This window comes from Heliangelus exortis, chromosome 3 (assembly GCF_036169615.1).
Source record: "Heliangelus exortis chromosome 3, bHelExo1.hap1, whole genome shotgun sequence".
Classification (NCBI taxonomy): domain Eukaryota; kingdom Metazoa; phylum Chordata; class Aves; order Apodiformes; family Trochilidae; genus Heliangelus; species Heliangelus exortis.
Window position 1 is genome coordinate 112,278,562 of NC_092424.1, and position 27,958 is coordinate 112,306,519.

Here is a 27,958-nt window from a genome sequence, read left to right on the forward strand (position 1 = left end):
GCTGCTGAGTTTCACTGCAGGAGTTTGTGGTGATGGATCCCATCTGCACACAACAGGGACAGGACCAAGGACCTCTGAACCCAATCTTCAGTTCCTCAGCATGGATACAGAGGTGCCCCTAACACCATCCCACTGGCAATCCCTAGGAGTGCTTTAAAGTAAAAAAAAAACAGCTTAAATCTTCCCCTAAAGCCACTGCTGGCTGCTGCTTGCTGTAATAAGGGCCAGCCCTATTAGCAGACGTAGATTTTCACTTTCTAGAACAAAAATGATGATGAACCTGAATCCACAGGCAAGGCAACCTTTAGAGAACAGCAATTATAAGGAAGCACTTTCCTGTTTGCTAATAGCACAGCCCCATAATGAACCTCACTCTACGAGATTAATAAGCCAGAGGCATGTGTCTGTCAGACTCAGTACTAAATAACAGAGAAAGCACTTAGCTAGTCAAGGAATGAAGGTGCTGCATGAAAGCTTTTCAGTTCAGAAATCCTGGATATATAGAAAAAATATAGCAGGCAACAAGAGAAGAACAAAGGTGGGAGAGATGAAGGGAGAGGAAGGCAAGCTGGCAAACAACAACAAAAAAAAAAATTAAAAAGAAGAAATTTAAAGCCTTATCAAAAGAATGGAGAAGGAATAGAGGAAAACATCATCCAGACCTTATATTATACTAATTGAAATGGATGGCCCAGTTTTCTACCAGTAAACAAAATGATCCTGGAGGCCAGCTGATCCAGCTAAAACAGCTGGATGTCCAGACTTTTCTGTGTAGAGGATCCTCCGCATAAACTATTTTTTCTTTACATCTAGTCTGAATCTCCCCTCTCTTAGTTTCAAACCATCACCCCTTGTCCTGTTGCCACAGGCCCTGCTAGAAAGTCACTTCCCACCTTTCTTACAAGTCCCCTTCATGCTCTGAAATGCTGCTCTAAGGTCTCCCTGGAGCTTTTTCTTCTCCAGGCTGAACAATCCCAACTCCCTCAGCCTTTCCTCACAGCAGAGATGTTGCAGCCCTTTTATCATTTCTGTGGCATCCTCTGGACCACTTCAACAGGTCCATGTCTGGGCTGTGCTGGGGATTCCAGAGCATCCCCTCCCTTGCCTGGTCATGCAGCCCAGAACACAGTTTCTGGGTTTCTGGGCTGTGTGTGCTCATTCCCAGCTCATCTCCAGCTTTTTATCTACCAGCCCTCCCAAGCCTTTCTCTGCAGGGCTGCTCTCCATCCCTTCATCCCCCAGTTTGGGTTGATGCCAAGAATAAACAGAACTACAGGACTTGGAAAACATAGATAAAGGTCACTGAGTGCCTCTGCCTTCTTCCCCTTGCTCCCCACCACACGTGGACAACATCCAACCCCTGGTTAAGCTAAAACAGGAAATTCTACCTCAAGCTGAGGAGAAACTTGTGGAGTGTGAGGGTGAGGGAGCCCTGGCCCAGGCTGCCCAGAGAGGTTGTGGAGTCTCCTTCTCTGGAGCCTTTCCAAACCCCCCTGGATGTGTTCTGTGTGTCCTGCCCTGGGGGATCCTGCTGGGGCAGGGGGGCTTGGGCTGGATGATGTGCAGAGGTCCCTTCCAACCCTTCACATTCTAGGATTCTGTGATTCTGAACATCAGATGCTGAAACTGCTCCTCCCTGTTTCTGAAACACACTGAGGGGTTGGTACCTCCCACAATAAAATGTGTTCAACACTCTGGACCACAGCTGCAGGTTAAAATACCCAGTGATGGATGAACACAGCAAAGCAAACCCCATAGGCTCAAGATGGATGGAGTATTTCTCAGTCTTTAATGAGGGAGGCAGAAGACCAATCCATCTATGGACTGGATTAGGAAAGAGCAATCCAAGCTCAGCAACCTCATGGGAACTCAGGAAAGAGGAGGGCCAGAACACAGAAGGTGATTCCTCAAACTACTGCTCAGCTCCTCAAAACTTCAGCAAGAGTTTTGCTCTGAAGCAAATGCCACAAATTATTATTCACTCTCTCCCAGTTACCATTTGAGGAGCTAATTGGTACTACCAATTGTTTAAGCAGCTTAAATGCAATGACATTTAAAAAAAAAAAAAAAAAAGTGAACCACACCATTAAAACAAGGCAACTTCAGAACAGCAACCTTAGCACTTGGCACACACACAATGTCTGGGGCTTTTTAGCATGCACAGGTCACAACAGCCACCAAAAAAAAAAGAGCTGGACTATATTCCAGTGTGTTGTAGGATGAAGTCATAACTTGATTTCATTCTGGTATGATTTCCTTTGCATTGTGCAATATTACTTAGGAACATCTCGTCTTCATCTACAGACTGTTTCCATCCAGATGTGGGAAGAACTGCATATTTTGCACTTAAAATGATGGGTACAGAAAGGACTCTCTTCAGGAAGGGCACATAACTTGCAGTCTTTGAAAATTCAATACTAATACCTCTCCTTCCTTTTCCTTTCACAGTGACTTCTCAAGGCCTGATCCCATCCCAATGATTTCCATCAAAAGCTGAACTCCCTACAGAGCATCTCTAAAGGGATGGCAAAATTAATCCTGCTTTTTTGTTGTTTGCTTGTTTAATTTTGCCCTCTAGTTGTGTCTTCATTGAATATTTAAGGAACACAGGGAGGAAACAGCAGCTTCTCACCCTCATGCTGAACTCTGAGGTGTCATTAAGGTTCTTTCTCCATGGGAGCCCCGAACCCCAACAAAACCCTATGATTTATATTTGGTAAGTTATAAATGAGGAAGACTGCTTGCATGGTTGTAAGAACAGCTGACAACATCTGGCAGCCAGGTGAGGTCAAAAGCAGTTGGATGCTCAAAATATTACTCCCCAAAAAGGCAGCTGCATGGCCTATGCAGATTTTTTGCTCCCTAAGGGGTGGGTTGGATGCCATTACATATAAGGTGACTTGTCATAGGGTTGATTTTAAATAAGTGTAGATATGTGCATAAGATTAACTGCATTACAGCAAGCTTTCAGGGAGTTTCAAATCACCATGACAACCCTGGTTTTATATGCAAGATGATTTTATATATATAGCAGCAAGGGTGTGCATGGCTCGTGTCAGGATAATGAGGACTGATGGGTCTCTGCCCCAAGGAACTTCCAGACTGAACCAGTTAGGAGGATATGCACAAGGGTGCAAAAGAGAGCACAAGTATTTCTCTGCAATGATTAAAAAACTCGTGAAAACACGCTATGCAGATGTGATTTCTTGTCTTGCACCAGGGAAAAATAATAGGGAGAAAAAACCCAAAACATCCCTTCCTCTAAATAACGCTGAGCAGTGCTGTTTGTCTCCCACAAGCCCCCCAGAAACAGCTGAGCCTTGCAGTGTACCCTGAAGGTTGTTTTTATTCCCCTTGAGAGCAAGGTTTGGTTGGAGATTCCTAAACCACCAGGAGAGCATTGCCTGTAGCTTTTTTCCAAGGGATCCAGCGAGGGGGAGCAGCCCTGGCCTCCACTCCGAGGTACGTGGCACAGATAAAAAGAGGTTATCTCCCAGGCAGGGAAATCCCAGGCTGCTTCAATAATTTATAGATGAGCTCAGCTGAATGAATGTGATAGGAAATTGTCACCGTCTGTTGAACAAACTGTGTTGAACTGTTGAACAAAGGGATATTTTTGCATCTGGCATCACACAACAGAGGCCCCATACGAGCATCTGTGCAAAGCTGGGATTTGTAATTGTGTTTCAGAGCAAGCATTTCTCCTGCTATTTCACTGCTCAGAGCATGTCTATTACCCAGCCTAACTCCCACCAAAACACTATTCTTGCTAACGCCATGTGTAAAGGTAATCTAACAGTTCATTATTATTTTTTTTTTTTCCCTGCCAAGGATTATTACAGGAAACCCTCTTTTGTTGGGGAACTCAGAAGTCTCCGTGCTCACCGATTCCTGTATTTCATTTCATAAAATGCACCTGAGACTGCTCCGTGGCCCAGAGGCTAAACATTATGACACAGTTTGCATCCATCCTATTAACCTTTCTTAGGCCCTGAAGACAGGTTCCCACATGCAGATTACATACCAGGAATGGTTCTTGGCCTCTGTTTGCTGGTGCACACCATGGCCAGGAACTGCCCGGGTTGGTGCCAGCTGATGCTCACCCCACATGGTGCCACGGATGTGCTAACAAGTGACCACTGGGGATGAAGGAGCTTCTACATCTGCAAAAGTTGCCCAGCACGATTTAATGCACAAGAATAAGCTCAGGCTGTGCTTTATGCTTTAATTGACACTGGGCTTCTTTTAGACTCCCCATGCAGAGACAATTTCTGACTATTATAAACCAGGGGATCTTCATTCCTCCAGATGATGTCTTTTCTGAGTGCTATTTTTTTCCCACTAATATGTTAAATTACTGAAATATTGCTACACCGGGGTGGGAGAAACTGGGAGTAAAAAACTATTTTAAAACCTGGCTATTTCTTTTATCTGTAATCATGGATCTGCTCAGCTTTTCATTTCTATGTACATCTCTCAGTATCCAGGCAGTTTTCCTACCCATCTGCCATGAGGAGCTGCAATTCAGAGAATGAATCCAGTTTAAGATGGCTGCTTTCATAGAAAAGAAACATATATTGTGTCCTACCCTTGTAGCTGGACTTTCTGTGTCCTTTTTCTTTCATCTGAAAGCAAAACCTCATTCACTCTCAAAGAATGCAGTTGCTTTTATTCGTGAGCAGATGCAGCAGCTTTGAAAGGTGGGTGCTCCAGCTCTGCCAGAACTCATTTTTTTAGCTGAAAGGGAAATTCTAAGACCTCTGTTATGTCCAGACTAACTGGTCTTAACATCTTGAGAACCCTTGTGCCCTCGATGGCCTTCTTTAAGAAAAGGAGAAAGTGGTTTTTTCCCCTTGGAAGTCTCTGACAACAACTACAAAGACCACATCTGCAAAACTGCCACAATTTCATTCTACTTTCTTTGCCCACTGTAAAATCTCAGGCTGGAAAGGGCTCCCTATAGGTTGCAGCCAGGTCTTCCCAACCCTTTTGACCTGCTAACTCACACCCTACCAAACTTAATCTATTTCACTGAGCTGCAGGTGCAGGTGGAGAAGGCAGAGATTTGAAATGAGTATCTGACTTTGCAACATGGAAATAGCTCCTGAGAGACCAAGAAACTCTTCAGAACTTCGTCTTGATTCATTAGGAACAACAGCAAGGTTGACACCCCCCCCACATCTCACCCCACCCATGGATTCAGTAAAGACACCAGAGAGATGCAAGGTCTGAAGAACCAAATTCCTCCCCCCACCTTTCTTGCTGGATTTTATCTGTACCTTCAGCAACAGCTTGAATTACTGTGTAACTTGACAGGGTGATTTATCATAGCTTGTTGCATTTTTCTCAGAACATCCCAAGCAGATGATATTAGAAGAAAAAAATTAAAAAAAAAAAAAAAAAAAAGGGGTGGGGGTGGGAATAAGAGGTACATGAAAAAAAAGCTCATTATTAGGACATCATAAAAACAGAAAAAGATGATTTGGGGCAGATAATGACATCCAGTGCTGAAGACATAGGCACAAAAAAATAAAAAGAAGAGAAAACCAGCCAAAGTATTACAAAAAGAGGACTGGGAAGGATCTCTAACCCATCCTTCCCCCTGAAGGCAGGCTCAGCTTTACCTATGTCAGTCCTGACAGATGTTTGTGAGTGAGCGTCCGCAGCAATAATAATGAACTGAGCTAAGTAATCATTTGCAGAAACATCAGTAGAATTATGAAAAGCCACATAGTGGGCCATAACTGCTGATTAAACTAAATTTAAGAAGGAAGAAATAGCTTGCCATATTGCAAAGGAGTAAAAACCCCTTGGTGATAGAGAAAGAGCTGACTACATCTATTCAGGAGGCTTGGGGAGGGGGGCTGGGGAAAAAAAAAAAAAAAAGGTATTTGCTTTCTCTCCAAAAGTGTCTCTACATAGGAATGTTATTCTCCTCTGAGCTTTATTTGAGACAGCACATGCTCATTACATCAGTTTGCAGATAACAACACTGAACAAGCAGGTCTTAAAATGTAAGACTAAAACATTTTTCTGTTTCTCACATCCATCTAGAAGGGCTTCAAAATACCAGAGCGGAAGAGAAGAATTCTGCAAATGTCTTTAGAATCCCAGAAGGTAGGAGGGCAAGGTGGATTCAAGCTTCCATCTCAATGGCTTATTTATTTCAGGCAGCAGCATGAAAGCAAATTCCAGCTTTATCTGTTAGATCAGACACAGAACACAATGGTCTTCATGCTATGACCCTGACAAACAGCTCGAGTCTCTCTTCCATGAAAGGCTGGGAAATTATAGAGCTACATGTGAAGAAGCACTTTAAAACCTGTAAAGTAGAAGAGTAGGGAGGTGACCTAGGATGCACAGTTTTCTTTTAGTCCTTATTTCAGCGAGCAGTAGGGAAAGGAAAATAAACTCTTTTCTTGAGGCAGAATAAAAGAAAACAAGCACATCAGCTCTCAGCCTATCCGAAAGCCACAGTGCTTGAAAATTAAGGTAGTTCTGTGTCAGGGCCAACGTGCCTCCTGAATTCAGCTTCAAGCCTCAATGGTGTCCACACAGGGGGGCAAAATTATCTCAGATCTGATTTGAGACTGCTTCACCTCCACTTGGTGTGAGACTCCTTGTGAGAGCCCCACCTGGAGTTGTGTGTCCAGTTCTGGAGTCCCCAACAGCAGAAGGACACAGAGCTCCTGGAAGGTGTCCAGAGCAGAGCCACTCAAATGCTCAGAGGGCTGAGCACCTCCCTGGGAAGCCAGGCTGAGGGCTTGGGGTTGTTCAGCCTGGAGAAGAGGAGGCTCCCAGGTGAGCTCAGAGCAACCTCCCAATATCTGAAGGGGCTCCAAGAAAGCTGGGGGAGGGCTTTGGACACGGGGGGGTAGGGAGAGGACAAGGGAAATGGGTTAAAACTGGAAGAGGGGAGATTGAGGTCAGACATTAGAAAGAAATTCTTTAATTTGAGGGTGGGCAGAGACTGGCCCAGGTTTCCCAGAGAAGCTGTGGCTGCCCCATCCCTGGCAGTGTCTCAGCCCAGGTTGGATGGGGCTTGGAGCACCCTGAGCTGGGGGAGGTGTCCCTGACCATGAAGAGGGATGGAACTGGATGAGCTTTAAGGTCCCTTCCAACCCAAACCAGTCTGGGATTCTCTGATTTTGCTGGAAAGGGGATTGCCAGCAAGCACTCCACAGGCTACACATAATTAAAGCCTCATCCTTCAATTAAACCCTTTGTCTAGTAGGGCATAATCTGGTCAAATCTCAGTATAATGCAGAGAAACACATCTACAAATGGCTAAGATAATTCTTGGGGAAAGGCACAAATCTTTTGAAGTTTATTTCTTTTATCTTTGTAAGGCATTGACCTCCGAGCTGTGCCATCAGAGACTTCTGTGGCCAAGCCAGGGCAGTTTTGTGAGGTGTGAGACATGGCTGAGATGCCACACTTTTGTCTTTCTCCAGTCTTACTCTCTTTAACCCTAAAGGAGACACTGAGAAGCTAAAAGAATCTGATACCTTTCAGGTAGAAAATATCACCATCGACTGCAAGATGCTGAGCATCCTCTGAGGCTGGAGTGCTTCAGCCTTTCTCCACCTTTATTTGATTTTTTTTTTTTTTTTTTATGATTTGGGTCCCTATCACTGGTAAATGAAATTGAATCAAAACACCTTAATTATGGAGTGGGCCTGAATTAAAATACCATGAATCAAACCCATTTAGGAAAGCCAAAGGGAACTGTGTCCTTTAATCAGAAGGTTTATTAATAATGTAACAAATTTTCTCCAAGTCCTCTCAGGGCTCATGACTTTCTGATGGAAGATTTTGCTAGAAGGGTGTGAAAGGATCTTATGCACAGTGAGCCAAATTATGCTTGGGGCACTAGCTGGCCTGCTACAAAAAAACCCCAAAAACCCAATATTTAAAAGTAGGCTTTGGGTTAGAGATGTGTAACCAAACATAAATAAATGATTGCAGAACCCAGTGTAGAAAAAAAAACCCAAACAACCAAATATTAAGAAATACACCTTGAGAGAGCTGGATTGTTCTTCTGGTCCACTTCCAGATCAGCATCCTTTCCAGGATGCTCATGAAGTGCTTCTGATTTCCCCTAATTAAAGTGAGATTAGGATGTGGCCACCTGTAAATCTGTTTTCTCAGGATCAGGCGGGGATGGAAAAGAAAAAAAAAAAAAAGGCACTTGTCTAAAAGCTTACTATATATATACCTGTTTGTCAAAAGGTTCTCTATAGCAACCATCAACAAAGGTTTTTTAGAGCAACAGCATCACTGTACATTAATGTTAGAATTCATTATATTTGGCAAAATGAAATTTGTCTGAAAATGAAAACTTCAGTGACAAAGCGCTTTGCTTTACTGAAATATGCTGCTTTTCCTAAGAAATCACTAAATTTAAACTCCATTTCAGGGTTCTACTAGTCTCCTGGATGCATCAGAATAATATTCACCTTTGTCTAGCCCTTTTCCCCCACCTTCTTCCCCTCTTGCCATCAAAAATAATATCAAGGAAATAAAAGATGGCAACAAAAATAATGAAAAAGCACCGAAGAACTAAATCTTTGTTATTGTATTACAGGGGAAAATGGGATGGGAAAATGAGAAAGTAAAGACATGGCAAAATGTAATTTCTTCTAAGATGGTTTTGTGAGCGTTTCAATGGAAAGATGAGAAGTTCTGTTTCATTTCTGTAAAAATATAACTTTAAAATGCCAACATCTTCGTAACTTCCTCCTCCTTACCACCTCCGTCCCCCCAAATAGCTCAAGTCAGGATCAAAAATATTTCTACCACAGAATATACTGATCTATAAATAACACACAAATATGAATTCACCATTTCTGACCATCCCTGATAATTTCTGATAATCCCCAGGAATCTGGTTATGAATTTTCTCTTTCCCTTGTTAGGTCGATAAATTTATTTGACTTCAAGAGTTTAAGAGCCTTGAGGAAAGCGTGGCAGAGAGCAGGTGCCCATTTTTCCAAGGAAAATTTGGTGCAAAGAATCCCCAGGAAGCAAGGGGTGAACCTTTGAAACCTTTCTTTACAGCGACTGGAGTCTCCTGATCTGGTTTGTAATGGGACCTCATCGATGATTTCTTTGTATTTTGTAGGAGAGACTTGGCCATGGCACCCAATTTACCTTCACAAAATATCCCTGGCTTGAAAGCTGTCCAGAAAAGACAAGGACATGACACAGGGCACATGTTAATTTTTACTGAAAGCTGTAATTTTTTTACACTCGTTTTGTAAGAAACGTACTTCAGTTTTCTCCACAAAATTATACATATTTACAGCAGCTTTTCCTCCCATCCACAAATGACCAAAGCACCACAAGCTCCTTGAATAATTTTTATGATCTCTAATAATTGGTCTTCATTTATCAAGGAGGCAAAATTAAAGGACTGGTGTTTACTCCACTACAAAAACTTGTTTAAGGTGATTAAATCGTGAGCAGCTGCTGCACACAAAAAGGATGCACTGTGTTCTTTTAATATCCATTATATCTCTATAAGAGAGATGAGGACAGACTTTGCAGCAGGGGCTGTTGCAACAGGACAAGGGTTTCAAGCTGAAAGGGGAGAAATTTAGACTAGATAAAAGGAAGGAATTATTTACTGGGAGGGTGGTGAGACACTGGCCCAGGTTGTTGTCCAGGGAGGTGGGAGATGCCCCATCCCTGGAAACATTCCAGATGAGGCTCTCAGGAACCTGATCTACTTGAAGATCTCTTTGCCCATGACAGGGGGGTTGAGACCAGATCATAATCCAACACAAACCATTGATTCTATGGTTCTGTGATACTACTCCTACTGCTCAAAAATCATAGTCAGAAGAATTCATGTTCTCCAGAAAGGTATCTGGTGTCTTGGTAAAACAAATTCATCACTTTTCCCCTTGCCTCAAGGGCTACCAAAGGGCTTGGGGCACATGGAGAGGCTGAGAAATGGGAATTAAGGGAATGGCTAAGGGGAGATCTTACTGTTTTCTTAAACTGTCTGAGGGTAAAAAAGCCAGAACCTGACTCCTTTACTGGTACAAAGTAGAAAGATGAGAGGCAACAGACACAGATCTACCAGGGGACAGCATTTTCACCATGAGGGTAGCCAGAAACTCAAGCAGGTAGTCAGGGAGGCTGTGGATCATCCATCCTTACAGGTATTAAAGAATCAACCCAACAGAGCCATGAGAAACCTGATCTAAGCTAGATGTGCTCTGAGAACAGGCTTGAACCACAGACCTCCAGAGTCTCCTTTGCGTCTGAATTATTCCAGGTTTCTACAATCCTAATGTTCAACTGTTTTCATTTCTAGGAAGTACCATGTTAGGTTTGCCCAGTGCTAACTTCCAGCCACTGTCTCTTGCCACATCTTTGTCAAAAGGACTGAAATGTCCCATGTGTGAAATCTTTTCCAAGTTCAAGCAGTTAAGGTTAGTGGTAAAATTGCTTCTCCTCTCACCTCTGCTTTTCTATAAGCTGGAAACATTGAGTTTCAGACCCTTTGGTTTATAAACAATGGATGTTTTCTGCATCTGGTTAGGCAGTTGGACTTAGTGATCACTGTAGGTCTCTTTCAAATGAAATCTTTTTTTCTCTTCTCTTCTCTTTTCTCTTCTCTTCTCTTCTCTTCTCTTCTCTTCTCTTCTCTTCTCTTCTCTTCTCTTCTCTTCTCTTCTCTTCTCTTCTCTTCTCTTCTCTTCTCTTCTCTTCTCTTCTCTTCTCTTCTCTTCTCTTCTCTTCTCTTCTCTTCTCTTCTCTTCTCTTCTCTTCTCTTCTCTTCTCTTCTCTTCTCTTCTCTTCTCTTCTCTCCTCTCCTCTCCTCTCCTCTCCTCTCCTCTCCTCTCCTCTCCTCTCCTCTCCTCTCCCATTCCATTCCATTCCATTCCATTCCATTCCATTCCATTCCATTCCATTCCACTCTATTCTAAATATTTACCATTACTTTCATTTCCAAATGACTCCAGAACTGAACAGGGGTCACCAACAATTGTTTTTAAATCACATACAAACCCAAGAGCTGTTTCTACTCAATGCTCTACCTGCACCATGCCCATCACCTTTGTGTCAGACATAAAGTAGCAGCTGACAATGCTAAAACCAGCTTTTCTTCACTTTTGTGACTATTTTCCTGGGAGATAGTCTCCATAACTTGTCTTTTTCATGAGTGAATACCTGAACAATCTTTTTCTCAGCAAACTTGACATGAAATCAACTCTGTATGGAGAAGGTCAAGCCCTGGCAGGCACGAAGAGAACAGAACCTCTTGGAACTGCTGTGGCTGCAAACCACGGTGGAATTCAGTCCTCAGTCCTTGTTCTCAATACAAGAGTCAAACATTTTCTGAATTCCACCCCTCCTACAGACAGCATCTTGTGCAGGATGCAGTCTTGGGGAGTATGCATCTCTCAGAGGGGGATAAACTAATGGCTTTCCTCAGCCTTCAGAACATTCCTTTCTACACAGAGCAGAGATGCTGCCTAGGGTGACAAAGGTAAACAAGTTTGCAACTGGCATGAAAATGTACATGGGGAAATTTCCAGCACAAGCTCCATAGATAGAGACAGAAGTAAAAAATAATTAAAAAAAAAAAAAAAAAAAAAAAATCACACAGAAATGTTCAGAAAGCAATTTTTATCACCATTGGCCTCTTTCCTTTTTCACAGACCCCTCTCTGTCCAGTTTCCTGAAACTGTACATGAGGAAATTTCCAGCACAAGCTCCATAGATAGAGACAGAAGTAAAAAAAAAAAAAAAAAATCACACAGAGATGTTCAGAAAGCAATTTTTATCACCATTGGCCTCTTTCCTTTTCCTCAGACTCCTCTCTGTCCAGTTTCTTGAAAATGTACATGGGGAAATTTCCAGCACAAGCTACATGCATATAGACAGAAGTAAAAAAAAAAAATAATCACACAGAGATGTCCAGAAAGCAATTTTTATCACCACTGGCCTCATTCTTTTTCACAGACCCCTCTCTGTCCAGTTTCCTACAGTCCTCAGAAGGCACAAGGCGTGCAAGGTCCAAGGCTCCTGATCCACCCTCTGCTCCTGATCCAGGAGCTGCTTAGGAGCAGGGAGGTTCTGAACACTCCCAATGTACAAGGAATGGGTCCAGCCCAGATAAAAAAGTTTTCTCAAGTCACTGACTCGTGCCAAAGACAGAATCACTTTGCTTTTCAGACACAAGTACCTGCAGTGACTAGAAATCTGGGTTGGGAGTCACAGCCCAAGTCATCTCATTTGTGCCTATTGCAGGTTTGTCTCCAGCTTTTGTCCTTCACTGCCAATTTCACAGTCATTTAATGAATATTTTTACTGACTGCTTCTCAGTAATATCATTGCTCCCATGGCTAAATCTGACCTCAGCAGCTTCACTGTTCCTTTGCCCATGTGTTATCTATTTAAGTCTTACAAATGGCCAACATAAAGACCTTGAATTTATTCTGATGGGTGCTTCTTTTTTTTTTTTTCCCCACAAAATGGAAGAATGCATTTACATCAGGATGGAACGAGCAGCTTCCTAACAATTACACCCTTCCTCAAAAATTACATCATCCCCATGACAACATAGTCTGCAAGTCCTCCATGAATTACCTGGGGCACTACAGCAAGCACACTACATGGTTGCTCATGATGTCTTTAATATAAAGTCTGTCTTCTGATTCCTCCACCTACAGTTCCTGTGTTTCCTTGGTTTCCTATAAATACAGTCTACAAGGATTATTGATACTATATTTATTTCTCAGATATCTTTGCTTATCAATTTCTTGGGGCTTTAAAAGCTTGAAGTTGTTTACAGAACAGGAAAAAAACCACAAAAAACAAAGCCTGATCTTCTCTGGGTATTCCTACCCCTAAGGGCAAAAAACCTTGTGAATTTCTTTTCCCCCTGTAAATGGTTCCTTAACAGGATATTAAAGACATTAAAAGTCAAATTTATAAAATTTTCCACAAACCCACAATAGTTGGGTTCCTACAGTCTGAGGGTGACACCATCACCCCCAAGAAGAGCAATTTTTATGAGGTGCCAACTCTTTTTCCCTTTCTGTGAGGCTGCAAGATGCCTGACAGTTCCCATGGTATCCTGGGAACAGCAATTTGAGGTGGCTAAACTTCAGCTGAGGTAAAAAGAAGAAAGTTCAAGATTTGCCAGGAAAAGCATTCACTGATAAATGCAAATCACAGAGCATGATCTAATCCCTCAGCCTTGATTTTCTAAAAGGTAGCTGTTTTCAAATGTTTCTCTGAGAGTTTAGGAGCACTGAATAGTTGGATTTCCATTGTGAAGAAACATCTCAGTGACCTTGGACAAGTGGAAACAGCTTTTTGCTAATATTGAAACCCAGCTAGCAGGTGAAAGGATTAGCAAAGGAGAGATATGAAACACTGGCAACTAGAAAAATGGAAGGTTTTTGCTAAGACACCTTAGATAGCTTTAAATTAACTGGTTTGGCTATAGGTAGCAAGTTGAATGTGCAGGCATGAAACTCAGCATGGGCAATTTTCCCTGGTCAGAACCAGTTGAAAATAATTTGGTTATCAATAATCTCCCCCAATTTTTCTGGGGCTGCACTGAAGGTATCTGCCAGGTAGAACCTTACCACCCTCAAGCCTTAATTGAAGTTATTTTCTTGAGGTTTTTTAGGAGCTTTATCATAAACTGTCTTTTGTGAGACTTCTGGGAGGAGAAGCAATAAAGGAAATTCATTGAATACCTCCACTAATGGATCTCTTTGTTATCCCGTGCTCCCACCATCTGTTTCTTGAAAATACTTCTTACCTCTCATCTTCTACATGAATCATAAGTGGGTTTGGAAACAGGGCAATCTTGCTGTTCCATGTCAGCACAACACTTTGCACAAGTGGGTTTTGGACTTGTAGTGGCTACTGAAACACGAGGAGCTAAATAATGCAGAAAGAAAGCTCCCAACACAGAACCTGGGTCCTTGCCCAGTTCTGAGCAAACCAAGGCACGTGCAGGGAGATTCAGGCTGTGCCAGGTCCCTACTTAGATTTTATAACACCTAAAATGCAGGTGCCTGGCATTAGTTCAGAGCACTTCAATAAAGAGCTCTGCAGATCATGCAGAGACTCAAGCTACCAACCCATGCTGGCAAATAAAATGTGCCAGGTCCCCTTTTTGTGCTCCTGAGACCCAACTAACATGGCACAGCTACATTTTCTTCCTTCCCAAACACACTGGTTGCATCCAAAATGCCAACTGGGAATAGTTCTTTGTCTATCCAAGCTTCCTAACCATACCTGGTCACTATCCAGGAGAGTTTCTGTTGGACCAAAACTGGCTGACTGTACCAGGAATCCTTAAAACATTTTAGTAGTGTGGAAAATGTCTCTCCAATGCAAGTTCCCACACCATGGGTCTTGCCTCTTCAACAAAATAATGTTAAGTTAACCCCAGGCACTTCTAAAGAGTAATTTATAGTTAGCCCATTCGAAATTCTAGGCACAAAAATGGGTCAATCCACTTAATTTGAAACATAAACATCTGAATGAGGGGTTCACACTACTGATGTCCAACCCAGATTCAGAATATGAAGTGGTCTCTTGAGGCCAAATGTTTAACTCAGAAGAGCTCAGCCTTTCAAAAATCAATGGCAAAAAAAAAAAATAAAAAAAAAATTTCTACAGCAGCTGTTGGGTTTTGGTAGAGGAAAAACCTGGTGTGCAGCTCCTGCAAAATAAAGAAACAAACAGGAACCCAAAATAGAAGGTGGAATCTATTTTAGTACGATGCATCTAGACTAAAATGTAGGTTTAAAGTTTAGGAGAAAGGTGGGAAAAATTGTCATTGAGGTATTCTGACTCCAGACCTGTTCTGGGATGGGTTGGATTGTTCCCTGGGGGTGCTGCTCTCTGCCTGTTGATGATGGAGGAAACCTCCAAGACAAGTGTAGGTAAAGGCCATTAATTTTAAAGAGGAAGGGAAGAGTAATTGCCCTCTGAGTGCTTAAGTAATCAACCCGACAGGCTGCTGCTCTCTGGCCCAAAACATATGTTCCATCTTAGTTTACAGATCCTGGAGGAGATGCTGCTGGAAGGAAGTGGGTTTGGGTATTTAGAATCATAGAATCATAGAACTGGCTGGGTTGGAAGGGACCTCAGAGCTCATCAAGTCCAACCCTTGATCCACCGCTGCAGTTCCCAGCCCATGGCACTGAGTGCCACATCCAGGCTCTTTTGAAATCTCTCCAGGGATGGAGAATCCACCCCTTCCCTGGGCAGCCCATTCCAATGCCTGAGCACCCTCTCGGTAAAGAAATTCTTTCTAATGTCCAACCTAAACCTCCCCTGGCACAACTTGAGACCTCTTGTGCCCTCTTGTCTTGCTGAGAGTTGCCTGGGAAAAGAGCCCAACCCCCCCCTGGCTCCAACCTCCTTTCAGGGAGTTGGAGAGAGTGATGAGGTCTCCCCTGAGCCTCCTCTTCTCCAGCCTCAACACCCCCAGCTCCCTCAGCCCTTCCTCACAGCACTTGTGCTGGATCCCTTCACAGCCTCCTTGCTCTTCTCTGGACCTGCTCCAGCACCTCAAGCTCCTTCCTGAGCTGAGGGGCCCAGAACTGGACACAGGACTCAAGCTGTGGCCTCCCCAGGGCTGAGCACAGGGGCAGAATCCCTTCCCTGGACCTGCTGGCCACGCTCTTCCTGACACAGCCCAGGATGCCATTGGCCTTCTTGGCCACCTGGGCACACTGCTGGCTCATGGTCACCTTCCTGTCTATCCAGACTCCCAGCTCCCTTTCTGCCACTCTGTGCCCAGCCTGGAGCTCCCCATGGGGTTGTTGTGTTGAACCTCATCCCGTTGGGATCAGCCCAACTCTCCAGTCTGTCCAGGTCCCTCTGCAGAGCCCTCCTGCCTTCCAGCTGATCCACACTCCCCCCCAGCTTGGTGTCATCTGAGAATTTGCTGATGGTGGATGCAAACCCCTCGTCTAAATTGTCAATAAAGATATTAAACAGCCCTGGGCCCAACACTGATCCCTGGGGGACACCATGGCCGCCATTTTGATGCAGCCCCGTTCAGCACCACTCTCTGGGCCCGGCCCTCCAGCCAGTTCCTAACCCAGCACAGATGCCCCTGTCCAAGCTGTGGCCTGACAGCTTTTTCAGGAGAATCCTGTGGGAGACGGTGTCGAAGGCTTTGCTGAAGTCCAGGTAGACCACATCTATCAGGCACCCCAGATGTGAAGTCTTCCTCTTCCTCAGTGCCCTATGCAGGTTTGTGATGATTCAATCTGAAGGAATTAACTTCCTATTAATGGGTGGATATTGCTCAAATTACATCTGTCTCAAAGTCCTGGAAGATGAGAAGAAGGAAAGGAGACTTCATTGTATGCTGGAATATGCATCTATTTCCCCCTTAACAGGGAACCCAACACATTGGAAATTCATCTTGTGGGCTGACATTTTAACACATTTATAAGGAGTCTACACCTCTACCATTTTTTTTTTAAGGCTCAAGAGATTTTAGAACCACGTGGAAGGTTTGGAGGGAGGAGAAAGGGCCAAGTTAAAAGCATTTGGTGGCATCTGAACCCATTTCTGGTTTATTGCCTTTCACAACAGGTCATGGGTTGCATATGTTGATGGATGTTTCCAAGTAGCAATCCAGTGGGCAATACTATGTTTAGATTATGAATTCTATGTTTATTTAGAAGGTGTTACAAGCAAACATCACCTATGGAGATCCTCATTACAGGTAGAGAGCAGTGAGTATTGCTTGAGTTCAGCTCTTCATCACTAAATTTTATGCTAAAATATCATGACTAAAAGTGTTTAATATCAAACAGCAGAATGTGTATCACAATTTTAGTATATTTATTATTTTTACTCCCAATGAGTGGGATAAGGAGGCAGGCAAATTAAATCTCCTCTAAGTGAATCCTCTGCTACAACTGACTCATTGATTTGCACCCAGCTGACGTAGCCATGACAATCATGCAACCCAAAGACCAAACCTAGGACCAGACTACTCCAGGAACTTGTGAACAGCTCCTTTGAAGACTGAGAAACTGAGGCTCAAGGAGTATTTGACCTGAGAAAAGCTGCAGAGCACCAGGCTATGGCCATTCCCACTCCCCCTTCCCCATCTCCCATGAAATCGCTCCCGTGTTACGGAGATTTGCAGTTGGCAAGGTTAAAATCCTCAGCTTTATGATCTCTCTCTCTCTCTCCAGCTCAGGTACACTGCAAATTCAAAGCTTTACCTTTCCAACCTTCCCCAACCTTCTACCTCTCCCTTCACAGCTCCTTTTGGTGGCACATTTGGTATTTGTTTTTAATCCTTGGCTGATTTTCAGCTCGCGGAACCTGACGCAAAGAGTTACTTGATATTCCGAAGGCGTTATTTTAAGATGAAACAATGTAAATTCTGTTTCGGGTGGCAGATGGCTGGCAGTTCACTGTTTGGCAAACCAACTGGTATGGTATGTTAGAAAGTCGGAGCAGCAGGTAGTACAGCTCAATTTGAAACGACCACAGATGCTCGGAGAGGCGCGGGGGAAGGGCGCAAGCTGGTCAGGAAATTAAGAACAGTAGTCAGAGCTTGCAGAGGGAAAAAATGAAAAATAATAATAATAAATTTTTTTTTTAAAAAAATGACAGTAATTAGCTGAAAGTTTTCTTTTTCCCAATCAGCACTTTTTGGATGTGAGTTATCAGAGAGGAGAGCAAACTCATTGCAGTTCATGTGAACGCATCACTCAGCCAACGGGGGCTCGTACCCAGATGGCTTTAAAGCTTTTGCAACACTTGCATCCCGTGTGAGTTTATCCAAGCCTTGTGCTGCTCTTTACACAGGGATGAACTTCAATCACGTTGTCCAAGCTGGCCTGGTGACACTTTCAAGATTCAGCTGGACAGGGTGTTGAGCCATCTTGTCTAGACCATGCTTTTGCCAAGCAAGTTTGGAGCCAATGATCCTTGAGATCCCTTCCAACCTGGTGCTCTATGGGTTTTCACCCTGGTTTCATCCATCTCTGTTCCTATCAGCATCCTGCAGTAGGTGTCTGCCCTCCCCTAGACATCAACACCCCATTCTGCCTCCAGAGGGGAGGCTTTGTCACCTGCTGTCTGCCTTTCCCAAATTGGGAACTAAGTGGGATGACTCTCCCTTTGAAGCATCCCAGCTTTCTCCACTCCTGCAGGCCCCCACTTTGGAAGCTTAGATGAGATGTCTCGTTTTCCAGTGGCTAAAAGTAGCTCTGCTGGATCTCACCCCAAAGGATGGGGGCTCTAAACCAGAACTTTGCTCAAACTGTGGACTGAAAGCTCACACCTCCACAACACAACTAACCCAGAGGCCAGCTGGCAAGGTCTGGCTGTGCCCATCATCTCCCACGCTCCAGAACTGGGGAGCAGCATCCAAAATGCCTTCTGAGAATGGTCTCTGGCAGGTTAAAGCTCCCAAACTGTGCTTGGGAAGTGTCTGGAAAGTTCAGTAATACCAAAACTCTGCCAGGACCACCTGAACAATAGGAAGGGCAGATTGTTCCTGTGCCCTGGCCGTGTTTATCAGCACAGATATAGCCCCAGGCTGCCTCCTGAGAAGCCACTCCAGGCACCAGAAATGCAGACCCACAGCAAAGTGTCAGCAAGCCTGAGGGCTGGATGCCTACAGAGTCCATCCTTGCAGCAAAAACCATGGGAACCCTCCAAGGACAGATCCTCATCTCATTGCAAGACCACTTGGGTTGATTGAGGCTCCACACTCTGCACAGGGCAGATAATCAAAGCTCTAACACGGAGTTTTTAAGCTCTCCTGTGAAAATACCTGCAAGGTCAGGCTGCTGCCAACCATTAGACTTCACCTAACCTCAACCTTTCTCCAAGCAAACAATACAAACTCAATTCTTTCCTCCCTGCAGCACAGAAGCAGCATGTACTACGTGAATTAGCTGATCCAATGCTCCAAAACTCTGCACCCAGGTTCAACTTGTCATACATGATTGTTTCCAGCCTTGATGCTTCCTCCAGGTTTTTTTTTTTTGGTTTTTTTTTTTTTTTTTTAACCATGATAATGCTGGCTGCTGCACAGCTCTGGCTGCTAATGAGCTCTGAGTGGTGTTCATTTAAGAAATTCCACTCTGAAAGGAGTGTATTGAGGACGTTACAATCAAGCAATCAACAAAATCAGGAAATGCCACAACCAGAAACTGCACCTGCACCTTCCAGACAGTGCACATTTGACAAGATTTTCCTCCCATCTTGCACAGATTTGATTCTGGTCCCACTCCCCTAAATTTAACAGGATTATTTGTAAGAGGAGAATCTGGTTTATCAAATGATTCTGCTGTTTTCTGCCCTCTCTCATTTCACAGACCTCCCTCTAATCCTGGTGATAAGGCAGCATTCCTTCATGGTATGCTTACTCTGTTTAACATGATCTCAATCAGCTTTAAATGATCTTTCTTCTCTTCAAGGTCTGTATTTTAGTATTTTAGCACCTAGCATCGTGCTACCCAGAGCTCTCCTTTAGGCACACAAGTCATGGAAATGAAGCAGTTAAACACAAAAGCAATATACCTGTGAACACAGGCAAATTGCAGACTGGCAGATGAGGCAATTAGATACGTAGTTAATTTATATGAAAAAAAAAAAAAAAAAAGCAGGAGAGAGGGATATTTCCTCAGATGTGCATCACTATTCTACAGCATCGTAGGTGGAGAAGATGACATAGGAATACTCTATTGGTTTGCTTATACCCTGCTAGACTTTTTTCTCTGAATTGCAGAAAATGTGTCTAGGGCCCCTTGGATCACTTAGAAACCAGTGTGCCATCAGGAAATTAAAACTCACTGTAAAACACACACAGGCAGGGGAAACACGAGGGCTGCTGGTGAAATGTGAGCACTGTCACTACTCCAGCACCTAAAATGGCTCCGGAACGTGAAGCTCTTAGTGTGAATTCTTCACGTTATTTATTGAGGTCCTCAGCACCTCAAATTAGAGAGCCATAAAAAGTGAAGATGCTTATTTAACAGCTGGGGAAAAAAGAGGCATTCGGAGTCCCCAGCTTCAGGCAGGCAGACAGCTGACATCCTTCACCCCTCCGTGGGGACAGGAGGTAATTCCACGTGCCCAGGTCCCAGCCCTTCTCTCTCCATTAACTCCAGCAGGAACAGGGGCAGACCAGCTGGCTGTTAGCTACCAATATTTGCCTCATTTTCACCCTTAAAATGACTCCCCTTTTTTTTTTTTGAGCTGGAGGCAAAGCAGGGTTTATTGCACCTTATTGACCATTAATAAATAATCACAAGCGCTGCTACTCACCATTCATCTGCACCACTGAGGATCACCCCTAAACCTACATTGTTTCACAATCAGTAAAGTAAAGCATTTGAGCCAGCTCCTAATTGTTGAATTACCTTCTAAAGGCCTTTTCTGAGGTATAACACTATGAATTTTATTTTTTTTTTTTTTAATAGGATCTGGAAACAAATATAAAATCGTCGCTGCTAACATTTGTTGAATGGCACAAACTTTGACATCAGAATAAGTATTAAGGAGAGTGAGGGAGTCATAAAATCAGCTTGGATTCCTTAGTACATTAGGCTCAATCAGCAAGCCCATATTTTAATATAGACATATGACTCCTGTGTTCAGCTGGGAAGAAGGAAAGCAGGAGCAGAGAGAACAAAGGATTACATAATGGAAAATAGCATCTGAAAGTAATTTAGGGGTCACAGTAGCCAAACAGCTTAGCACTACCTCCCATTAGGATGCTGTGATGAAAAGCATTAATGCAATCCAGGGACATGTGCTCAGCAGAGTGGGAGGAGACACTGACTTGATTTTAATTTACAGCAGCAGCGAGACTAAGGCTGGAATATTAAGTCTGTTCCTGCCCACCACATTTTTAAAGGATGTTGAAAAATTGGGGATGGGGTAAGAAGGACCTGCAATGGTTATTTCAGCATGGTCTCTGGTTTCCAGGTGACTGGCTTCAAATTCTGTGTGTCCAGGAAACACAAACTCTTATTCCATGAATGTGGTAGCCTGACAGCAACAGTAGCCCAAGATCCTTAAGATCTTTTTATTGAAATCAATTTTATAGTACACATAAAACTATGGATTTCTTAAAAAACTGGGTATAATGTGGTATGTTAGCTGGGAATACCATCACATGAGCTTTCATGAGATCTGAATAAAGTTTGATTTAACAGTCATTGGTGATTTTGAGTGGCTGGGTTACACCAATAACCTTGAATCTCCAACCAGTCACCCTCTGAAGTAAACCATCAATTTGGCAGGAGTCTCCCCAGCAGTGCCCTGATCATCCCATCATCCACCTCCTGAAATACCAAGGCTGCTTTGGTTTTGTAATCTCTGGGGATTTTTTATCACTTTGAACCAATTGATGCATGAGACAAAACCTTTTAACAACTACAGCATACAAAACAGATTTTAGAATGCAATGATCTTCTGTCTCATTTTCCTAATCACAGAAAGTCCTACAGACTTAGAATGAAAGGCTTGATTTGCTTGATCCCATTACTTCAATTTCATTTTCCACTGGGTATTAGAAACTAAACCCTTCTTTTATTCCATCTGCACCATGTTTGGGCTTTTTGCTTCTCTAAAAATAATAAATATATTTCCCATACAGAGAGCTGAGCTTGTATCAGCTCATCTATAAGCCTCATGCCTTCTGAAATAATTCAGCTAATGAAATCACAAGCTTTCCATATCATCTTCTTCATTAGCAAGGAGCAATTCCTGCAACCAAAATTTACATGAAGAAAAACATGCCACAAGTCAGCACTATTTTTAAATCTCCAGGACAGTGGCATTTCCAAGCCAGTGAGAAAAGGATTCCCTGAATGCCTGAGCCCTACCTTCTGTCTGCAGCCCTGAGCAGCTGTGATACAGGACTGCTAAAAAAATCTATCAACTGAGGGATATAGTTGCTCAGCTAAAGGCCAGGTAACACAGAAAGCAGCTGTTTGCCACTCTTTCAAGTTTTTAAGGTCCCTTTTTTAAACCCCTGCTTCCCTGCTGACTGTTGTCATTCATATTTCTGGGCATCAATATCTTCTTGCAAAAAACATCCTGTCAGAATGCCTAAAGCTCAGGTTTCTTTATAAGAAACCTTTTAAAGAAGCATTAAGAAACTGCCCCTTAAAGAAAGACCTGGTTTCTTTCTACCTTCTGTTAGAACTCAACAGCTGAAACAAAGGCATCCAGGGCTATGAGTCTTAATTTTGTTACAGGTGGCTTCTCCACTGACTTTGATTGATATGGATGCTAAATAATATTTTGTTCCCAACTGCTTCAGAGGGAGAACTTCTACAGAAAGACAGAGTTTGTCCAGGGTACAGTTCTGTTGCCTGAAGACACTCACCTAATGCTGTCCCAGATGCACAAAGTCCAAGACACCAGCACAGGACATGGAGAGAAAACAAGTCTCTAGAAGTGATGCCCCTTCTGGAGCAGCATTTCAGGGTATTGGGACATTTTTTTCCCACTATTATAAATTTTCCTCTGACTAAAGGAAAAGTGATTGATCTGTGTATTTTTCGTATTTTGTCTTTTTTGTATTTTGTAGATTGCTGAAAATTCTGAAGATGGAAAAAAACCCAACACTTGAATTTGCTGAGTGAGGATATGGTTTGTCCCAGAGCTTGGTACTTTATCAACAGTTGATTAAGTTTGAAAGCAACTGTTAACGGGCAGATGAAATACTTAATGTCCCTTGTATAAAAGTGATTAGGATCAAACTATGTTCATAACCTGAAATGAACTCCTTACACCCGCTGAGGAAACTGGGATGTATCAGGAATGTTGTCACCTCTGGCACTGGCAGATGCTTCACTTCTGCAGCCTGAATTCCCTCACACCCTTGGATGACAGATCCCAGAATATCTCTTCTAGAAAACTAGGAATGACATCCAACATCAGGCTCAGACACCTCTACTGAGGTCTCTACATGGGCTGAATTCTGTTGCCACACGTTGACTGACATCCAACATCATCTGTGTTGTCCTGGAGCATCCCTCTATTCTGCATATCCCCCTCTATTCTGCATGATGAAATTCAACAAGGGGAAGTGTAGAGTTTTGCATTTGGGGAAGAACAACACGATGTCCCAGTATAGGTTGGGGGCTGAGCTGCTGGAGAGCAGTGTAGGTGAAAGAGACCTGGGGGTCCTGGTAGACAAGAGGATGCCCATGAGCCAGCAATGTGCCCTTGTGGCCAAGAAGGCCAATGGCATCCTGGGGTGCATTAGAAAGGGTGTGGTTAGTAGGTCAAGAGAGGTTCTCCTCCCCCTCTATTCTGCATTGGTGAGGCCACACCTGGAGTATTGTGTCCAGTTCTGGGCCCCTCAGTTCAAGAAGGACAGGGAAGTGCTTGAAAGAGTCCAGCGCAGAGCTACTGAGATGATTAAGGGAGTGGAACATCTCCCTTATGAGGAAAGGCTGAGGGAGCTGGGGCTCTTTAGTTTGGAGAAAAGGAGACTGAGGGGTGACCTCATCAATGTTTTCAAATATGTAAGGGGTGAGTGTCAGGGAGATGGAGTTAGGCTTTTCTCAGTGGTGACCAGTGATAGGACAAGGGGTAATGGGTGTAAATTGGAGCATAGGAGGTTCAAGTTGAATATCAGAAAAAATTTTTTTACTGTAAGGGTGACAGAGCCCTGGAACAGGCTGCCCAGGGGGGTTGTGGAGTCTCCTTCACTGGAGACATTCAAAACCCACCTGGACACGTTCCTAGGGGATGTACTCTAGGGGGCCCTGCTCTGGCAGGGGGGGTTGGACTAGATGATCTTTCCAGGTCCCTTCCAACCCCTAGGATTCTAGGATTCTATGATTCTATGATTCTATGATCCTAACCAATTCCAAAGGGCTGGCAGGTGGGATACACAACCCAGAGCTGACCTGAACCTACCTGGACAGGTTGCTGCAAGCCCAGATGAATGTGGCAGAACATCTCCAGTGACACAAAATCATTTAATTTGGGGCAGATCACTTGGTCCTAAGGGAAGAACTGAGTTTGAGTGACACCAGTACACAGAGGTATCTACATATACGTGTTTGAGGGGTGTCTCATCTCCTTCTAGAGTTAATTGGGACCTCATCAGTGGGACACAAGAGGAATTGGGATCTCCCTGAGTAGACATTTGGTCACCTTCATCCTCTTGGGATTTCACGGGCTCTACTGGACACATAACCCCTCATGCAGACACTTCAATGCAGAGGCTGCACCTAACCACAGATTTTCTTTCCTAGCATGGCAGTCTGGAAGGTAAACATTTCACAGCTGATGCATAATCAGATTTTATAAGGCTGGAAAGTGGAAAAAAAAACAAAAAAAAAAAAAAAAAAAAAGAAAGAAAGAAAGAAAAAAAAAGAAAAAAGAAAAAAAAAAGAGAAAAAAGAAGGAAAAAAAAAGAAAGAAAAAACAGGAAAAAAGAAAAAGAAAAAAAAGAGAAAAAAGAAGAAAAAAAAAAGAAAGAAAAAACAGGAAAAAAGAAAAAGAAAAAAAAGAGAAAAAAGAAGAAAAAAAAAGAAAAAAGAAAAAAGAAAAAAGAAAAAAAAAAGAGAAAAAAGAAGAAAAAAAAAGAAAGAAAAAACAGGAAAAAGAAAAAGAAAAAAAAGAGAAAAAAGAAGGAAAAAAAGAAAGAAAAAACAGGAAAAAAGAAAAAGAAAAAAAAAGAGAAAAAAGAAGAAAAAAAAAGAAAGAAAAAAAAAGAAAAAAGAAAAAAAAAAAAGAAAAAAGAAGAAAAAAAAAGAAAGAAAAAACAGGAAAAAGAAAAAGAAAAAAAAGAGAAAAAAGAAGGAAAAAAAAGAAAGAAAAAACAGGAAAAAAGAAAAAGAAAAAAAAGAGAAAAAAGAAGGAAAAAAAAAGAAAGAAAAAACAGGAAAAAAGAAAAAGAAAAAAAAGAAAAAAGAAAAAAAAAAAAGGAAAAGAGAAAAAAGAAAAGAAGAAAAGGGGATTCTGAAGGACCCTGGATGGAAGATGATGTGTAGGAAATGTATACCAGAGAACTGGTGCCTGTTTTGCTCTGTTCTGGTTGGTCAAGTTCTCTCTAGTAGAATTTTTGAACTGAACCCTCCTGTAGCACTTGTGGGCATCCAACTATATCCACTAAATCCATAGTCATCCATGGTTCAGCATTCCCATGTGCCAACCAGAAACACTTGGAACACTTGATAGGACAGGAAACTGCTGAATCTTCCCTGCCAAGCCCATGTGGAGTTTCCTCCATCAGTTTGCTGAGAAGCAGTGCAGAAAAGCAGTGAAAATGTGTTGGGGTCCCCTGTGGGAAATCAGGGCTGCAAAAGGACTTCTCCCAAAATGAGAAGTTTGGTTTTAGAGCCTTTACATCCATGATTTCTTCACCTTTAATATCTTCACTCCAGCATCCCAGCTCTGTTCAGAAGCTGAGAGTGATGGAAGAGTTATTTGTCTCCATCACATATTTCCATACTCAGCTATTTTGGAAGCAATGATCTGATAACCTCTTCTCTTAGAAAGCCTAAGATTCTAGATCTAGAAGAGAAACTGGGGGAAGGCTGAACTACTGAATAAATTCTGATCAGAAAAGGACCAGATGATATAATATCATCTGCAACAACTTCAAACTGGACTTTGAACACAGAAGATATCTCTTCCAGTTCTACAGTAATTGTATTTTTACTGGCCCATTGATACAGCAATTCATAATAACCTCAGAAATATGTGGAATCTGAATAATGTGCTCAGAAAACTTTGGGTTTTGTCAGAAAGTCATAGGCTCAGAGAGGTTTAAGTTGGAAGGGACCTTAGAGATCATCTGGTCACAAGCATCTGCCAATTTTAGGTCTTCTTTTTGGGTCCTATGAGATGAGAAAGAAACTGTTTTATAAGGATCAGAGTATCTGCTTATCTTTTCATGAGTTGCAGGGCTTCAAAGCTATCTTAAAAAAAAAAATCTCAACTCAAATGGTCTGTGAGAAGCCAGGATCTCCCTGTTCAGGCTGTCCCCTCTGACAGAACAAATTTCATTTCATTTCTTCCTTCCCAACTCTCCAATGCCATCAGCACCAGAGGACAGGAGCACACACCAGATTTCAAGGACTATTTCAAAGTGCCCTCAGCAGAAATAAAGACAACACTTTCTTTCTCTTTTTTATATATATATTTTTCAAAGATCTGTGCCTTCAGAAGTAAAAAGAGGCTGAAAACACATACAATGGGATTTTTTTTTTTTATTTTTTTCCCCCAGTTTTTAAAACAAAGTGCAGGTTCTGGGCTTTGGAGAGTTCAACTACCATGGATGGATGGGTGACACCCTGTGACATTGGCAGGTGGCAAAGTTGTTTCCTAAGGGGGAAAGTAGCAAGGAAAGGGATGAAGAAAGAAGGCAGGGGAAAGGATTACATAAAAAGGATTAAGAGAACAATTTTGTATGGGAAAGGAAGCCACAGATTTTCTGGTGAGACAGGATGAGCACCTTGTTTCCCTATAACCTCTCCATTCACTATTGCTTTAAGATCTATACATAAAAAAGGTCTGATCATCCCCAGCACATGATTATTTTCATTAATCCTGTTGTCATTATTTAGAGCCCAGGCTTCACTCTTATTTCACTGCAATCCTGAGGAGCAGCCTCTCCCTTTAACACCCACCCCCTAAAAATTTCCCCTCCCAAACTCCTCACCCTGCCAAAGCAGAAACCACCTGCACTGTCACCTAAACCAGCACTCCAAGAAGTCACAAGAAATACTATTGCAGAAGGTCTGCAGGAGATAAAAGGATTTTCCTGCTGAGTCAAAGGCAGAACACACCTCCTTCCTTCTTCAGAGCTACTAAGATGATTAAGGGAGTGGAGCATCTCCCTTATGAGGAAAGGCTGAGGGAGCTGGGGCTCTTTAGTTTGGAGAAAAGGAGACTGAGGGGTGACCTCATCAATGTTTTCAAATATGTAAGGGGTGAGTGTCAGGGAGATGGAGTTAGGCTTTTCTCAGTGGTGACCAGTGATAGGACAAGGGGTAATGGGTGTAAATTGGAGCATAGGAGGTTCAAGTTGAATATCAGAAAAAATTTTTTTACTGTAAGGGTGACAGAGCCCTGGAACAGGCTGCCCAGGGGGGTTGTGGAGTCTCCTTCACTGGAGACATTCAAAACCCACCTGGACACGTTCCTAGGGGATGTACTCTAGGGGGCCCTGCTCTGGCAGGGGGGGTTGGACTAGATGATCTTTCCAGGTCCCTTCCAACCCCTAGGATTCTAGGATTCTAGGATTCTATGATGTGCAACCCCAGGTGCTGCAAATCCCCTTTCTGTACCCAAAATTCAGAGTCCAACTCTGCTGCAGCCCCCAGCCAGGGCACAGCTTTAATTCCAGCACTAAAGGCTCTAAGCCCAGCAGTGAGACAGGTGAGAACTGTTTAAATAACACATGGGCAGGTGACACAGAAGTGACATTTCCAGGACATGTACTAGGACACAGGGCTAAGCTGCAATTTCAATTTTCAGACTCCCTGCCAACCCCAGGGAAAGTATAAATTACCTATCCTGCTGCCAGCCATGCTATGCACTTGCAAGAGGTTTTTTTTCTTGATTTAGCCTATTAGAGATATCCAGAGTTTAAAAGTCCAGAGTCAGCAGCTGGGTTTCACAATTGGGCATTTATAAGGCACAGGCAATGGCCAGAAGTTGCAGCTAAAAGTAGAGCTAATAGGAAAATTCTTTCCTTTCACAAAACCAAAAAAAAAAACCCAGTCCAGAACAAAAGCAAACAACAAAAAAAACCCCAAGCAAAAAAACAAGCAAACAAAACCTACAAAAAAAAAAAAAAAAAAAAAAAAAAAAACAAGCAAAAAACCCCTCCACCACCAAAACCCAACCAAACAAACCCTTCCAAATAAATAAAACAAAATAAAAGCATCACATTTTTAATGTGTTTTTACTGTTTTTTTTCCCTGAACTTTTATGAAAAAGCCAA

The 27,958-nt window shown here is 42.8% G+C and overlaps 1 protein-coding gene across 3 annotated transcripts in view; it reads right to left on the reverse strand.

Annotated features, from left to right (window-relative positions):
• The window catches only part of MSRA (methionine sulfoxide reductase A), a 354,714-nt gene that overhangs the window by 44,839 nt on the left and 281,917 nt on the right, over positions 1-27,958 (reverse strand). Inside the window, exon 6 of one of the 3 annotated variants that reach the window (XM_071742208.1) lies at positions 16,656-17,543. The exons of the other annotated variants lie outside the window; for them this stretch is intronic. Within the exon in view, the coding sequence (XP_071598309.1) occupies positions 17,430-17,543 (114 nt within the window). The 3' untranslated portion in view covers positions 16,656-17,429. Of the gene's footprint in view, positions 1-16,655; positions 17,544-27,958 lie in introns of those variants that run through there. 3 annotated transcript variants of the gene reach the window in all.